Source organism: Microtus ochrogaster, unplaced genomic scaffold, assembly GCF_000317375.1.
Source record: "Microtus ochrogaster isolate Prairie Vole_2 unplaced genomic scaffold, MicOch1.0 UNK78, whole genome shotgun sequence".
NCBI lineage: Eukaryota > Metazoa > Chordata > Mammalia > Rodentia > Cricetidae > Microtus > Microtus ochrogaster.
In genome coordinates, this window is record NW_004949176.1 from 1,637,118 (window position 1) to 1,650,277 (window position 13,160).

Below are 13,160 nucleotides of genomic sequence, written 5' to 3' on the forward strand. Positions count from 1 at the left end.
AAATTAAATGGGGGAAAATGCAAAAAAAAAATCTATATAATGTAAGTAAACTCTTCACCTCTGAAAGAAAATAAGCTCCCTGTGCTTTTAAGTACAAACATCCTAAACTACTGTTTGAACATCCTCAGGTACATATCCGGCTCTGACCTCTTTCTCAGTGCGAGCTACATCTATAATCATTACTGTGATTGCAAAGACCAACATTATTACCTCTCTGGGGACAAGATCAATGACGTCATCTGCCTTCCCGTGGAAAGGTTATCCCGTGTGACTCCAGTGTTGGCCTGCCAGGACAGGGTGCTCCGAGTTTTACAGGTGATGTCCTTTGGAGTTTTACATCTTTTCTTTATGCAGCAAATCATTGTGGATTCCTCAGGACTAAGGCTTCTTTAACAATTCCTGTTTTAAGTATCCTATGTTAAGTTGACGGTGAGAAAATATTTTTCATTTAATAATTTTTTTCTTACTTCAAGCAAATGTGTTGAGATCTTTGGGAAATTTATGGAAAATAGCTAGGGCGGGAAAAGGCTATTTCTGCTTCCCTGTCCCCTGTCCTGGATGCAGGTCCCCAGAATGGAGCATTTAGATACAGACAACTGTTGTCAACCCTTTCCCCACTCCGTGTCTTCAGTACTTCTAGTCCTCAAGAGCCGAAGGAAAAGGGTAGACGAGAAGGTGACAGATAATTTGAATTTAGCAATCATTTAATCACAGTATGCAGAATAAAGTAGTCAGTAAATAATTCATTGCATAAATAATTGGTAGAGTGTGTTGCCTAACGTGCACGAGCCCTCGGGTTTGAAACCTAGTGCTACATAAACCTGATGTTGTGGTACAAGCCCCAGATTGCCCAAATTGCAGCACTCAGGAGGTAGAGGTGGGAGAATCAGAAATTCAAGGTCATCCTTAGCTTTTTTTTTTTTTCTGAAACAGGGTGTCTCTGTAGTTTTGGAGCCTATCCTGGAATTTGCTCTTGTAGACCAGGCTGGCCTTGAACTCACAAAGATCCACCTGCCTCGCCTCCTGAGTGCTGGAATTATGCTTAGCTTTGTAAGAAGTTTGAGATCCTATTTCACAAAAGACAAGCCAGGAATGGTCTATCATTCAGCTAGAGATTACCTAACTGATTTCTAGAGTTCTGTTTGGTTTCACAAGAGGCTATCTATATTCTTTCTTATTTATTATTTTTTTCTCAACATGGCATTATCATATAGTCTCTGTATAGACCAGAACTTGTTATGGAGACCAGGACACCCTCAAACTCACAGAGATCCACGTCTCTGCTTCCCAAGTGCTGGGATCAAAGGTGTGCCCTTCCATACCTGCCCATATTGTTATTGTAAGATAAATCAGCAAGGATCAGGGAAAGGGGGAAACTGAATGTTTGCCTTCTGCCTTGTTTGTTTCTCCTTTCCTGCCTTTGAGAATACTCCATCCTCTGAGCTTGCCTCTTTTACAGCTTGTAGATGTCTATAAAACGATAAATCAATGATGAGCATATGGCTCTTTTCCGTGTTGTAAGTTAAACTCTTGTAAGTAACTCTTGTAAGTCATTGAATTATGGAAGTAGCAAAGCTAGAAAGAACGAAGAGGACAGCAGCTGGTTTTCTTGTCTAAGTAGCAGATGATCCAGCCCCTCATGGAGTGAGTCCGGAGACTCTCCAAAGGCCAGGGTTTCCCAGAGGAAACAGCTCAGATGTGCTCAGAGGTTTGAAGTTATTCTGTCTCAAATCCACCAGTTGACACGGGAGAAGACAGAAGTAACACTTGTTCCTGGAGAGTTTAGAAAGGTCTTTACAGGATATAGTTTTCAGATAGACAACATATTAAAAATGAAAACTATTGGCTTCTGTGTCTAGAAGTTCATTGTTTGGTCTTTGGATGTGGTTAATTATGGATTTTTTCTAATAAAGTTCAAAAATGTAAAAACTATTGAAAGTAGAGAATACATATTTTTCTCCTTGTACATATATATTTCATTTTCAATATGCCAAATTATTGACAAAAACATTTATATTAATAACCTACTTTCTTAAAGTACTTTTTTAAATGTTTTATGAGTTAATAGATTTAGATATTGATGCTTCCCATGATTTCCCATATTCTTTTGAGGTTTTTCTTTTTTCCAGTTTCAGCTTTTATAATTTTATAATTGTTTTCCTTCAGGGATCCAATGTGATGTACGAAATTGAAGTTCCTGGTCCACCCACTGTCTTAGCCCTACATAATGGAGATGGCGGTAACCCGATTTCCGTATTCACAGCAGCTTATGAGTGCAAAGATTTAAGTGAAGACAGAAAGTTGTGTGCAGAATGTAGCAGAGTCAAGTGTGTTTCTTCGGCTTGCGTACTTGCTCAGTAATGAATTGTTGAACTTCCTCATCTTGAAATGAAATGAAGGAATGAAATGCATGCCCTGGCAATGCTGAAGCAGGCATGAGCAGCCCATATATGTCAATTCTGTTAAACTTGTCCATATTGGGTTTCATGGTCTAAGCTGATGAGGACAACTAACCAGGTCTCTTCCTCAAGAGGGCACCAGATCTCATTACAGATAGTTGTGAACCACCATGTGGTTGCTGGGAATTGAACTCAGGACCTTTGGAAGAACAGGCAGTGCTCTTAACCTCTGACCCATCTCTCCAGCCACCTTGAGATTAGATGTAGGTAACGTGCTTCACCTGTGATGACATGGTGACTATTTTATTCTCATTTCTATGAGTCATAACAACATAGCAGAGGGGATATTTATGTCTGGTTTTCATTGATGAGATTGTTTTAAGGTCACAAGAGCTTAGACATGAACGTCATATAGTTAGGGTTCCATAGGAACTACCTGGAAGCAGAGGAATAATGATAGTCTTGCTTCTGGACACCTCACGACCGCTTTATTAGAAAAGAAGAAATGCCAGGTAAAGGAATCTTAGTTCAGAAATTCTAAATGTAATTAAAAGGTACAGAGCCAACATAGACAAGCACTCTGACATACATGAAATGTTGTTCTATTTGTTTTTTATTAGTTTATTTTTCTGACATGCATATGAATGGTGGTATTGTAGGGTGTTTTTTTTTGTTTTGTTTTGTTTTGGTTTCTTTGGATTTTTCGAGACAGGGTTTCTCCATAGCTTTTAGTTCCTGTCCTGGAACTAGCCCTTGTAGACCGGGCTGGCCTCGAACTCACAGAGATCCGCCTGCCTCTGCTTCCTGAGTGCTGGGATTAAAGGCATGTGCCACCACTGCACGGCCTGTAGGGTATTTTAATACATATGTGCCAGATATTTTTCCCTTTAAAGAATTTCCGCAAATGAATTTTTTGGACTTTATGTAATATTTGAATTAAAATCTGTTTAAGCTGTGGTGTTCAGATGCTCACTTTGATTTGACTAGGTGACTCCGGAGAAGACCTTGTGTTTGGCACATCGGACGGAAAGCTTGGGCTTGTTCAAATCACCCCATCCAAGCCAATACACAAGTGGGAAATTCGAAATAGCAAAAAGCGCGGAGGTACACTTTCAGTACAGTTCAGATTATGAAGTTTTAACAATTATTTAATAAAGCAGAGCATGCGATTTATTCTGATTTATTTGGTTATATTATATAGCAGACTTATGATTCACAGAGACACCTCTGACTTACCAACTATTTGTTTATGGCATCTATTGTACTATAGATGTAATTTTTAAAATATGAAATGCTGTTTGTGGTTTGGGAGAGACATATAGGTTAATCTCCATTATTCCACTGGAATAAGACTTAGCTGGAATCTGAGACATTTGGTGGGATTTAAAGAATATAATAATGGAAGCCGGGTGGTGGTGGTGCATGCCTTTAATCCCAGCACTTGGGAGGCAGAGGCAGGCGGATCTCTGTGAGTTCGAGACCAGCCTGGTCTACAAGAGCTAGTTCCAAAGCCACAGAGAATCCCTGTCTCGAAAAACCAAAAAAAAAGAATATAGTAATGGGTCAGAAACTATTTTACTTTCTAAAGAGTTTGTAAAGTATCAAGAATTTATACCCAAAGATGGCTATTTATTATACGTACGGATGTTTGTTTGTCTATTTGTACCTTAGCAGATAGTTGCTAGGGGAAACAGAACAAACAACTGACTGTGTGGTCTCTTCACCTGATCGTCGGCAAAGAATGCAGTAATTTAGTGTATGGTAGAGCAGCTCCTCCTCTTGGGCTCAGTGTTCATGAACGTGCTTTAGAAAAAGAAAGAATATTCTGTTTTTTTTTTTGGTTTTTCGAGACAGGGTTTCTCTGTGGCTTTGGAGCCTGTCCTGGAACTAGCTCTGTAGACCAGGCTGGTCTCGAACTCACAGAGATCCGCCTGCCTCTGCCTCCCAAGTGCTGGGATTAAAGGCGTGCGCCACCATCGCCCGGCAAGAAAGAATATTCTAAGAGGAGGAAAAAATAATTGCAAAGCTCTTGAGACAAAAGGTGAGCTTGATTCACTGGGGGACAATAGAAAGGCCAGTGTGCCTGAAGACAGGAGTGTGGCCAGACTGGTCCCTGAAGCCTCTGAGGAGTGGGTTTTAATTAGTGTGCAGTGGGAAGTCCTGGGAGAGGCACTCAGTGTGCGTGTGGAGGTGGAGGGTTTGGTACAGAGGGTGAGAACGACAGCAGAGATTTAGCCTAGAATTCCTTAGTCTCTGCATCAGAGGCGTAATTTACTGAAAATGGAGGAAGCCTGGGGAGAGAGCAGTTGTGATGCAGCGCAGTGAAGAATATTAAAGAACTTTGCTTGGGGCACGAAAAGTTTGAGATTCCATGAGTACAGGAAGGGTGCCCAATTGGACACAAGAGCCTGGGGCTTCCTGAGAAGCCAGAACCCAGATGGAAATGTAGGTTCATTGCTGGTAAATTGTATTTAAAATAGAGAAAGCAAACATTCAATTATGTATAAAGTTGTTCTTTTTCTTTACCCAGTTCTGAGTTACTACATATTTTTTTTTTATTTTTTGGTTTTTGGTTTTTCAAGACAGGGTTTCTCTGTAGCTTTGGTGCCTGCCCTGGAACTAGCTCTGTGGAGCAGGCTGGCCTTGAACTCACAGAGATCCACCTGCCTCTGCCTCCTGAGTGCTGGGATTAAAGGTGTGCGCCACCACCACCCAGCTTAACTATATAAAATTTTCATAGCTATGTGTTATATACATGTCCATATTCTCCTGCATCTGTTGGCTTTCTAACCCATCCCTTTCATTACTTACACCTCCCCCTTTTTCCTAGGTATCTTGTGCGTTGACAGCTTTGACATCATGGGTGACGGGGTTAAAGACCTCCTCATTGGGAGAGATGACGGGATGGTGGAAGTGTACAGTTTTGAGAATGCAAACGAACCTGTGTTACGATTTGATCAGGTAAGTTAGTTTAGGAAGATTTGTGTGGGAGCTGGCCTGTAGGTCAGTGCTGGGGACCTTGCCAACTGTGTATGACGTTCTGGTTCTCTCCCTAATACTGTAAACCCGAAGCAAGACAAGACTATATACTTACCCATTTGTCCATTGGTGTAGAGATTGTTGATAGTTTGAATTTTAGCAAATTCAAGCATAGTAAAGTATTCCTTTTTAAAACAAAACGTTGTTCTACCCTGACCTGGTGGTGAGGTCTCTAAATCCCAGCAGCTCTGGCTGAGGCAGGAGGATCACAAATTCAAGGGCTGCCTTGAAGAGCAAGAAACTAGTGAGACTCTGTCCCAAAGCAGAAACTAGGAAGGACCAGGAGCAGGACGAGGAAGTGCTCAGTGGTAACCACTTTCCTAGTGTGCGGCAGGCCCGAGGTTCAACCCACGGGGCAAACAGATAAATAAATGCTTGTAAAAATATTGCCATTGTCAAAATCTCTGTTCTTGTGTTTGAGCAGCCTTTAAGCTGAATAATAAATTCCTTTTCAGTATCACTCTTGAAAATCACTTTAATTTCTTAGGTATTAAATGGTGTATTCTAATTTCTATGAATTATAACGCAGTAGAGGGGAAACACTTAAATGTTTGGTTTTCATTGATGAGATTGTTTTAAGGTAATAAGAGCTTAGACACGAATGTCAGATAGTTAGGATTCCATAGGAACTATCTTGAAACAGAGGAGTAGTGATAGTCTTACTTCTGGACACCAAGGACCAGCTTTCTGAGATAAAAAGAAATGTCAGGTAAAGGAATTTTAGTTCAGAAATTTTAAATGTAATTAAAAGGTATAGCATCAATATAGAAAAACATTCTGGCATACATAGAATCTTTTTTTCTACTTTGTTTTATTTATTTTTGTTAATTTTTCTGATGTATAAAAACAAAAACTACATATGAGTAGACTGGTCTGTGCATTCCAGGAGAGCCATGGCTACACAGAGAAACGCTGTTTCGAAAAAAACAAAACAATCAAACAGAAGCCAAAGAAATACTTCAGGCTTCAAAGTATATAATGGCATTGGTTCATGATGTGCTTTTTCATGTCAGTCCTGAGAAGCTTTTCTACTAGACCTCAGGTCTTCTCTGCCTTCTGTCCTATACCTCAGTGAGCAGCAGAGCATTTGCTTGCTCACTTGTGTTCGCCACTAACACCCGCTACCTCCCTGCTCTTTCTTCTCTTTCCCTAATGACAGAGGGGCCGATCTAGGAGCCTGTATCAATAAAAATGAAAAAAAAACAAGACTACAGCTTACACTAGGTAGTTTCAGTTTGCAACTAATGGATAATTTGGGATTAAATAAAGGTTTTTAATTTATCTCTTTTTTTATGTGCATTGGTGTTTTCCCTACATGTTTGTCAGTGTGAGCGTGTCTAATGCCCTGGAACTGGAGTTACAGACTGTTGTGAGCTGCCATGTGGGTGCTGGGAATTGAACCCAGGTCCTCTGGAAAAGCAGTCAGTATTTTTTTTTTTTCGAGACAGGGTTTCTCTGTGGTTTTGGAGCCTGTCCTGGAACTAGCTCTTGTAGACCAGGCTGGTCTCGAACTCACAGAGATCCGCCTGCCTCTGCCTCCCAAGTGCTGGGATTAAAGGTGTGCGCCACCATCGCCCGGCAGCAGTCAGTATTCTTAACCAGTAAGCCATCTCTATAACCCCAAGGAAATAAAGTATTTTTTAAAAGGTGTGTGTGTATGTATGCTCGTGCCCTGTGAGTCCAGGGTGAAGGTCAGAGGCTTGGATCCCCTGTAACTGTAGTTACAGGCAGTTGTGAGGCACCTGATGAAACCTGGGTCCTTGGCAAGAGCCACACGCACTGTTACTGAACCATCTCTCCATCCCTTGCATTAGTCCTGATAGAAAATCCCAGTGTTGGGATTAAAGGCATGAGCCACCACCACCCGGTCAGGATTTTTTTTTTAAAGCAGTTCTTTGAGAGTTTTGTACTGCGTGTTTTGATCAATTCTCCCCCTCCAACTCCTCCCAGACCCACCCCGTTTCTCTATTCTCCCGACTTCCTATCCTTTTGTTGTTTTAAATCCCTCAAGACCATGCTATGCTGCCCAAAACATCCTCGAATGTGTGGTCTTCCATGGGAGCCTGGTTGAATTAGCGAAATACTACATTCCCAGGAAAAACAATCTCTCCCTCTCCCAGCAGCTAACAGCTGCCAATGGCTCCATGGCTGGGAGTGGGGTTGTGGGCCCAGTTCCCCTTTCCATGGTAAGATTTGGTCTGGCTTGGGCACACACGTGTGTTGTGCAGGGGGTGGGGTTGTGGGCCCAGTTCCCCTCTCCGTGCTGAGATTTGGTCTGGCTTGGGCACACACGTGTTTTGTGCATACTATCACAACCACTACAAGTTCTTTTTTTTTTTTTAATCTGCTGCTACCCTGCTGTGTCCAGTAGATGCTTCCTTTCAATCATCCACTGCTCCTGGCTCACACTCTTTTGACCACTTCTTAAATGTCCTCTGAGCCTGGGTGTGTTTATGCCTGAAGACTCCGCAGTCTCTTGTCCTCTGCACCTGGGCCAGCCGTGGGTCTCTGGGTTAATCACCGCCTGCTACAAGTAGAAGCTTCCCGGATGAGAGGGAGATGTCTAGAGAAGTCAGTAGGGGTCAGTTTGATGCTGTGTCCCACTTAGCAGCAGCAGGACAGCAGGAGGTTCTCCCTGTCTAACCACAGAATCTTGGCCAGTAATGGTGCCAATGGGTTGTAGGAAAGGTAATTCAACATAAGTTTTTGGTTGTAGATTAATGTAAATAATTCCATACTGAAAGATTGCTCAGTAGTTAAGAGCATGCCCTGCTCTCGAGGAGGACCCAAGTTTTATTCCCACCGTCCATGTTGATGGCTCACAACAGCCTGTGACTGTACTCCAAGATGTTCTGAAACCTCAGGGTTTCTTGGGTACTTGTACTCACACGCACCTCCAAATAAATATATGTTAAAGGAATTCCACTAATTTTAGTATACTAAAATGTATATGAGTATAAACCTTAAAATGAAATTATGTGGGGAAAGTGTAATAAAAATAAAAGTTGACACACATCATGCACACACAAAAGAAATTTCTTTTGAGTTTTACAAGAGAAAGGGCCAGCGCGATGGTTCAGTGGGTCAAGGTGCTTGCCACACAAGCCTGGCAAACTGATTTCAGTCCCCACAGTCATGGGAGGTGGGAACGAAAGAAATGAGTTCTCAGGGTTTCTTCTGACCTCCACATGCACACTGTAGCATGCATGCTCACATATTACATATACATATGTGTGTATATACAGTTATAATGAATAGTAAAGTTTTTTTTTAGATTTATTTATTTATTATGTATACAATATTCTGTATGTGTGTATGCCTGCAGGCCAGAAGAGGGCACCAGACCCCATTACAGATGGCTGTGAGCCACCATGTGGTTGCTGGGAATTGAACTCAGGACCTTTGGAAGAGCAGGCAGTACTCTTAACCTCTGAGCCATCTCTCCAGCCCCCAATAGTAAAGTTTTAAAACAACAATAAAACTTAAGGAAGAAAAGTAACAATGTAATATTGCTGGTTCATTCAGTTATCCTGATGTCTCTTACTTTCAGTGACAATGAATGTGATTGTAAATTTTTCCTGGTATTTAGATTCACTGGGTATGATTTTTAAATGCTGTGCTTTTATTTCAAAATATTATAACATCCTTAAGGTTATGATAAAAATTCTAGAAGTTAACTTATAACCATACACAAAAGCATAGTTTTTTTCATTAAAGAAAAAAAAGTTGAAGAAATTCACAGACTAAATTTACTAGCTGTTTTGTTTATATAATTTATCAAACCTTCTAGGAATAGTTTCATTTTCTAGATGATTATACTGAGTGGTATACAGATATGCTGGTTATTTTGAATCTTCTCTCCTGTATTTGAAGATGCTGGACTTGTCTAGCATTCGTTGAGATCTCTCTCAATCTCAGTGTCTGCCCGGGATGGATGTACACTAAACATGTGTTGAGCATCTGGAGACAGGAAGAGAGGCTTTGTGCTTATTTTGACATGTCCTTGAAATGTTTGCATACTAATGAAGTGGTTGGTCTTATGTTTATCTTAGACACTGTCTGAAAGCATCACATCCATCCAGGGTGGCTGTATAGGGAAAGATGGTTATGATGAAATCGTGCTGGCCACATATTCAGGTAAGGTAATGATAGTGGGCAGTTGAAGAACAATGAAAAAAAAAAACTACACTAATAAAGTTATTTTTTGACTTACTTTTTTTACATTTGTGTGTGTGTGAGAGAGAGAGAGAGAGAGAGACCAATTCCTGCTAATTGTATGAGTCCTTTCACTCTGTGCCAGAGAGAGAGAGACAGAGAGAGAGAGAGAGAGAGACAGAGAGAGAGAGACAGAGAGAGAGAGACAGACCAATTTCTGCTAATCGTATGACTCCTTTCACTCTGTGCCCTGGCATATTTACCCCTGGGGACACAGCTCAGTGGTTTTATGGCCTCAAATATATAAGGCCCTGTTTTGGATCTAACATTGGATAATATTTTGAAGACAGCTTTGCCTTTCTCTAGTAAATTAAATTATATTCCTTGATTTAAAGAGAAGTATGTACTAAAATTAGACTGTGTTTTGGCCTACTGCATTTCTTATAAAGAACGTGATTTTAAAGAGATAGATTTTGTAATCTTATCATAGTCTTTAAGTGCAGACTCTCATGACAATAATTAGTAAGGGCCAATTCTGGGTTTTCAGCTACTTTTGAATTTGCTGACTTACACCATACTTGAAAACTGAAGTTTTTAATAATTGAACGATTATAGCACTTCAAGGAAAAAGTAGTGTCATGAAATGTTTAAATACTTTTTTATGGTGTGAATATTTTTTAGTTTGATTTTTTTTGTTCTGTTTTCTAAGAAACTGTGGGGCTAAGTTAGGTTGATGGTGGTGGAAAGGGGGAGTGTAATTAGGGGTTTTGTTTGTTTGTTTGTTCTACCAGCTTTTGCATGCAGCACTAAGCGTGATTGTGACTCATCTTTACAGGCTGGATCACAGGGCTGACAACAGAGCCCACTCATAAGGAGAGTGGGCCAGGAGAAGAGCTAAAACTTAATCAGGAAATGCAGAATAAAATTGCTTCCTTACGGTAACATTTTTGCTGTTTCCATCTCATCAGAGTTTGCACTTCTCCCTTCCTGTTACCCAAAGGCTCTATTGCTTTATTTTATTGGTGAGAATGATACATCTCATGGAAGTTTATATGCCTGATAAAATTAGCAGTAAGTGTTTATTAATATTTTAAGTTTGAAATCTACCTTCCTATGCATTATTCTTCTTGGTTTTTGTTTTATGGAACAAGGTCTCTCATAGCCCAGGCTGTTTTCTAACTCAGTCTGTAGCTGGAGATGGCCTTGAACTCCTGACCTTTGTTTCTGCCTCCACAGCGCTGTATGTACCACACCCATCTGATGCATTAGTCTCTCTTGACCTTACTGATCCAGAATTACATTTTTACATTTGCTTAGCTGTAGGTAGTTAAAATGTTTTGCTTCTGTTTTCTAATGCATTAAAAATAGACGAACAGAAGTGACTAGATTTTCACTAGCTCTGACTTTGACTGTTGCAGCAAACCCTTCTGCTCAGTAACATTCTCTTGCTGGACCTGAGTAAAGCTGACTCCCGCCAGTGCTGACATTGCTTCATGCTTGCCCAATTTGATATGTCCTGTGGAAAGATGACCTCGTGCCCACATACAATAAGGAAATGGAAGTTGATAAAACTTTGACTGACTGGGCACCCCTTGTAGTGCCATCTTCGTAGGGACGTGGGAGCTCATCTTTTTGGTGGTAGTTGAAGACCACAGATGCCACAAGTACAAGTTGCATGATCTTGTTTATAAAGAGCACTAGGAAAGCATTATGCAAGCTGATATGCCAGGTTTAGCCAGGGTACCCTAGTTCCTGCAATAAGGAAATAGTGAGATGGCTCAGTAGATAAAGCACTTGCCAGCAAACCATGCAGACCAGAGTTCAGATCCCCAGTGCCCATATAAAGAGTTGGGCGGGAGTGGTGACCTGCCTATATTCCCGACATTCCATAGAGATGCCCTTGGGGCTTGCTAGCTAATTAACTAGCTATCTAGGTTAACTGCAATTTACAAATCTAGGTTCAGTGAGAAACCCTGCCTCAATAAGTAATGTAGAGAGTGACCAAGGAAGGCCCTACACCAACTTTTGGCCTCCGTACACATATGCACGCACATGTATATGCACCCAAAACCAGTGCATCCACATGCATTTGAACATGTGTACACACATGTATACCACACAGATACCTCTTAAAAAATACCAAGTAAAGTTAGTGACTGACTGCTATGTTAGATACTCAGTATAATACCTAGAAGAGAGTGTTAGATTCCTTGGAACTGCAGTCACAGTTGTGAGCTGCCTTTGTGGGTGCTGGGAATTGAACTCGAGTCCACTGAAAGAGCAGCCAGTGATCTAACAACTGAGCCAAATACCTCCAGCCCAAATACCTTTCTTTCCTAACCCAAACTCCCCCTCTGTATCTCAATAGAATATGAAGCTGTGTTACATACTTCTATTCTTTTGTTCATTCAGCACATGGAACACTGGGGTAAATATGTAATATTGATTAGTAAATATTTCTTGGGTAAATTAATATTTTCCTTGATTTATACATACCATTAAATCTCGTCTCAGACCTTTCACCTATATTTGAGCTAGCTAACCTTCACATTGCCCCGATACTGTTACTTCATTTGCATGGTGACCCTTCCCCTTAACCGAAACATTCCTTGACCACACTCATAGAGAATCTGCTCCAACATTTGATAGCACTCCAGTGATATCACTGGTTCATAATCATCCTATTGCTTCCAAAATGTTAATATTCTGCTACCTCCCCTCTCTTTTGTGTGTCTACGCTACTGACTTATAGAGACACTTAAGCTGGCTGGAGCATATACTAGTCCCTATGGGTCTACTGTGTAGTCTACCGTGTGGGCTTCTCTTCTGAGCAGGGCCGTATACAGCGCCACCGTGTTCATGTGTTGGAGCTGGTAATTCATAGTTATAAGACAGCTCTGTCAGCAGTAACTGCCTTGGACTGAGTAGATGTTTTAGTTTTGGGATCAGTGATAAATGATGTGGAATCCTTTGGTCAGCCATAGAAGCAAACGTGCTCCTATTGGTGTGAAACAGTTGCTCTAGACCAGCTAAGCATGGCTTCTCAAATGGAAATCTCTTACCTGTCCGTGCACACCGTAGGGATCTCCCGTGTCTGTGGGTAATAGGAGTGTGTGTGTTTTCCTGCAGGAGTGAGTTGGAGCACCTGCAGTTTAAGGTACTGCAGGAAAGAGAAAACCACCAACAGTCTTCTCAGTCGAGCAAAGCAAAGTCAACAGTTCCTTCATTTAGTATAAATGACAAGTTTACACTGAATAAAGATGATGCTAGCTACAGCCTTGTCTTAGAGGTGCAGACTGCGATAGATAATGTTCTAATACAGGTAAGCAGAATCCCTGGCTTCTTAGTTTTAGGCCAGATCTTGGTTTCTGTGTGTTTGCTTTTGTTTTGTGTACTTGTTAATAAGCATTTTTAATTCTAGACAGTAATTTTAAATGTTTATAGATTCTTGATCTTCTGCTAGTCAATTTACTTATACATTATTTGAGTTTTATCTTACTTTTTATTTATTGTATACTCAATAACCAAAAGATGTGTGAACTTTAATTTCCAAAAAAAAAAAAAAAA

General features: G+C 40.8%; 1 protein-coding gene across 1 annotated transcript in view; it reads left to right on the plus strand.

Annotated features, from left to right (window-relative positions):
• Positions 1–13,160, plus strand: part of Bbs7 (Bardet-Biedl syndrome 7) — a 36,526-nt gene that overhangs the window by 7,170 nt on the left and 16,196 nt on the right. Inside the window, exons 5-11 of the mRNA XM_005370395.2 lie at positions 129–315; positions 2,167–2,239; positions 3,387–3,503; positions 5,230–5,360; positions 9,491–9,575; positions 10,429–10,531; positions 12,723–12,915. Coding sequence (XP_005370452.1) covers positions 129–315; positions 2,167–2,239; positions 3,387–3,503; positions 5,230–5,360; positions 9,491–9,575; positions 10,429–10,531; positions 12,723–12,915 — 889 coding nt within the window. The remainder of the gene's footprint in view (positions 1–128; positions 316–2,166; positions 2,240–3,386; positions 3,504–5,229; positions 5,361–9,490; positions 9,576–10,428; positions 10,532–12,722; positions 12,916–13,160) is intronic.